General features: G+C 33.8%; 1 protein-coding gene across 1 annotated transcript; it reads left to right on the forward strand.

Moving 5' to 3' along the window:
• The first annotated feature begins 619 nt into the window (after positions 1–619).
• Positions 620–1,555, forward strand: LOC102484530 (olfactory receptor 5L1). The gene has a single exon (XM_006157895.1). The coding sequence runs from the start codon at positions 620–622 to the stop codon at positions 1,553–1,555; it is 936 nt and encodes a 311-aa protein (XP_006157957.1).
• The last annotated feature ends 1,988 nt before the right edge of the window (positions 1,556–3,543 follow it).

The following is a 3,543-nucleotide window of genomic DNA, read 5'->3' on the forward strand; positions in this document are numbered from 1 at the left end:
AGAGTAAAATTTATAGAAAGATTATTACTCAAGAGTACCAATTACCAAAATGTGACTGACATTGAGTAGTTTAATCCACAAAATCATATGCTAATTTTACAGAGAGAATGAGAATGGTGAATATAAAAACTATACTCCAACTGAACATATCAAAAAATATGAAAAGTTGTGGATTATACAACTTAAATAATCATTGTATCTCATCTCGTCAGTGGAAAATTGAGAGCAGGGCAGCATATATACTTAAAGATGATTTTACAGGATCAAGTTACTTGGAGTTTTCATTAAAGAATTTACCAGGAAAAGTGATTGAAAGTCATAGAGCAATAATGTTAATTAAATAATACTTTGCCCTCTGTCCTACTAATTCAATACCAAAATCTAGAACAAATTAAAATAATTTTTTTGTTCCTGTAGTTGTTATTTTCTTTGTTTTCTCAATGAAAGTATGAGCTTTATGCATCAATATTACAAAAGTCTACCGTTTATTTGCAGATAGAATGAACTGTCCAACTTCTTGTGCCTTTCCTTTTCTGGGAGACAGCCAAAATAAATTTTAGGTCATCTAATAGAAAATACCTTTTAGTTTTTTTTCTGCAACCTCGAGCAAAGTGGGAAAATGGATGAGGAAAACTGCACCACCGTGACAGAGTTCATTCTCCTTGGATTATCAGATGGCCCTGAGCTAAGAGTCTTCCTTGTCCTGCTGTTCCTTCTCATCTATGCAGTCACGGTCTTGGCCAACTTGGGCATGATGGCACTGATTCAAGTCAGCTCTCCACTCCACACTCCCATGTACTTTTTCCTCAGCCACTTGTCCTTTGTGGATTTCTGCTACTCCTCAATCATTGTACCAAAGATGCTGGCTAATATCTTAACCAAGGACAAAACCATCTCCTTCCTGGGATGTGTGGCACAATTCTACTTGTTTTGTACATGTTTGGTTACTGAGGTCTTCCTGCTGGCTGTGATGGCCTATGACCGCTTTGTGGCCATCTGTAACCCACTGCTCTACATGGTCATCATGTCCTGGGAACTCTGCATAGAACTGATTTCTTGCTGCTACTTCTGTGGATCGGTGTGTTCTGTGATTCACTTATGTTTGGCTCTTGATATCCCATCTTATAGGTCAAATGTAATTAACCACTTTTTCTGTGATATACCCCATCTCTTAAGTCTGGCTTGTTCTGATGTCACCGTGAATGAGGAGCTATTGTTCATTGTGGCCACGGTCAATGAGACCATAACCATTATTATCATATTAACCTCTTACCTGTTTATTCTCATCACTATTATGAAGATGCACTCTGCAGAGGGAAGATACAAGGCTTTTTCCACCTGTGCCTCCCACCTCACAGCCATCATTGTCTTCCATGGAACAGTCCTTTTCATTTATTGCCGGCCCAATTCAAGCAACAGTGGAGATGATGACAAAGTGGCCACTGTGTTCTACACAGTAGTGATACCCATGCTGAACCCGCTGATCTATAGCCTGAGGAACAAGGATGTGAAAGAAGCTCTCAGAAAAGTGGTGGGGTCCAAAGTATATTCCTAAATAAGATTTTTATTGATTGGATCTAGGATTTCAAAATGGAGGAAGAAGGAATTGGTGGGTTAGGAAAATAGGCTGTAGTGTTTAAGCGCAGAGAATGATCAGGAGTTAGGACATTATGAGCGAGTCTTGTTGATGTACTTATCCTTGTACATCTTCAATTTACAAATGTAGATTGAATGTATTCATACTTTGCATCCCACATCTTTGCTTTTCATCAATCTATAATATTTCAAATAAATAAGGATAAGGGCAGGATGAGGACAAATTTTGTTGTAAAAACCTTTGTAAGTCTGACAGAAAGTTCATTACTTTCAGTATCCATTATGTAAAGTATCGTTCTTTTCAAAACAGGATTTTTGTCATTTTATAAAATTGATCACATCTCTTTCAGTTTCAGCACAGCATAAAAATTCTATACATGTAGACTTTTTTCATGGTTTTAATTATTTGTTGTTTTATATTTATTGTTTATTTCATTCTTGCTTTATAATATATTGTTTTTTGCAGTATCTGGTTTTTGTAGAACTTTAAATATTATTCCATTTGATAAATAGAAAAAAAATATTATGTTGTAAGAATCATAGAAATATTCAAGTACAAAACCTAGGAAGCATGTGCAAGAATCTTATAATATTCCCTAACCCAAAATTAGTTATCTCTCTCTGATCACTCTCCAAGATCTAGGTAAGGAAACTTCCCATGGTTCCGAATAATGTTGCAAGTCTAATACTTCCTCTCACACATTCTATAAAGTGTATTTTTCTTTGCTAAGTCGTCATAGAAACTAATACTAGGTTTTACTGGTTAGCTTATTTCTAAAGGAATTTAAGTCATAAATAATAATTTATCTTAGCAGTTGGAAATTTAGGTGATCTGATAGAATGGAAAGAATGATTCAGAATTTGAGTAAGAATTGTGGGAGAGGGTAAATGATTGAATCATAGGAATATGGTTAAGTTCACTTACACCAGCACCAATTACAATATTTTAAAAGCTTTTAGTGTTTAAGCCTTCTTTTCTATTATTCAATTTATTTGTAAGTATTATATTCTTTTTGGTACTACCTTGAATAGTAGCTTTCTTCATTTGAGTTTTAGGTGTTATTTTTCAAGTATATAAAAATAAGATTGTCTTGTACATTGATTTTTTTTATCTTATGACCTTGATGAGCTTCATTGTCAGTTCTTTCACTTTTTTAACCTTTCCCATCTTCTTTTGTAATGTTTTTAAAAATTTGTTTTATGCCCTCTTTTGACTTATTATTTTGTACCAATGTAACAACGTACAGTTATTTTCCAAGAGTTTACAATACATTATATAATAAATAATCAGTCTCATATAGGCCATAGCATAGTAGAGTTCAGATTCTTCCATAAATATTGATATATCATGTTACTGTTGTACACTTTTCTTTTATTGACTATAAGTACTTTTTTTTTTTTCTACCATCAAATGGTAGTTCTGTTTTCAGGGTTTTTAATTTTATTTTTTTTATTTCATTTTCCTTTATACATTCCATCACATTATTATTTGGCTTACAAAATGGACATTTCAATAGGTGAACATTTTTCCTTAGTACAGTTGATAAAACTATAAAATATCTTCAACAGATAGTATCACATTTCTTTGTGCCATTTATGCTTTGCCTCCCTATTTTTCTTTTAAATGTCTTTCTTCAGACTCTCCTCTTTCACACACACTATATCTGATATTTACAACTATTTACTGTGTTTCTATATCCTTTAGTCAATTAGTTTCAGTCACAGAGTGTGGACACTTTATACATATTAAGTGGGGACATACAATACCTCTCCTTCACAGCCCAGCTTGCTTCACTCAGCAGTAAATCTTCCCTATTCATCCACTTCCTTTCAAAATCCAGGGTTCTGGTTTTGTTTGTTTGTTTATTTGTTTGTTTATTTATACTACAGGATGTATGCACTAGGATGAGAGAAAAAGAGAGGAAAAGTGAGAACTCACTGCCCAAG

Source organism: Tupaia chinensis, unplaced genomic scaffold (assembly GCF_000334495.1).
Source record: "Tupaia chinensis unplaced genomic scaffold, TupChi_1.0 Scaffold000564_1, whole genome shotgun sequence".
Lineage (NCBI taxonomy): Eukaryota > Metazoa > Chordata > Mammalia > Scandentia > Tupaiidae > Tupaia > Tupaia belangeri.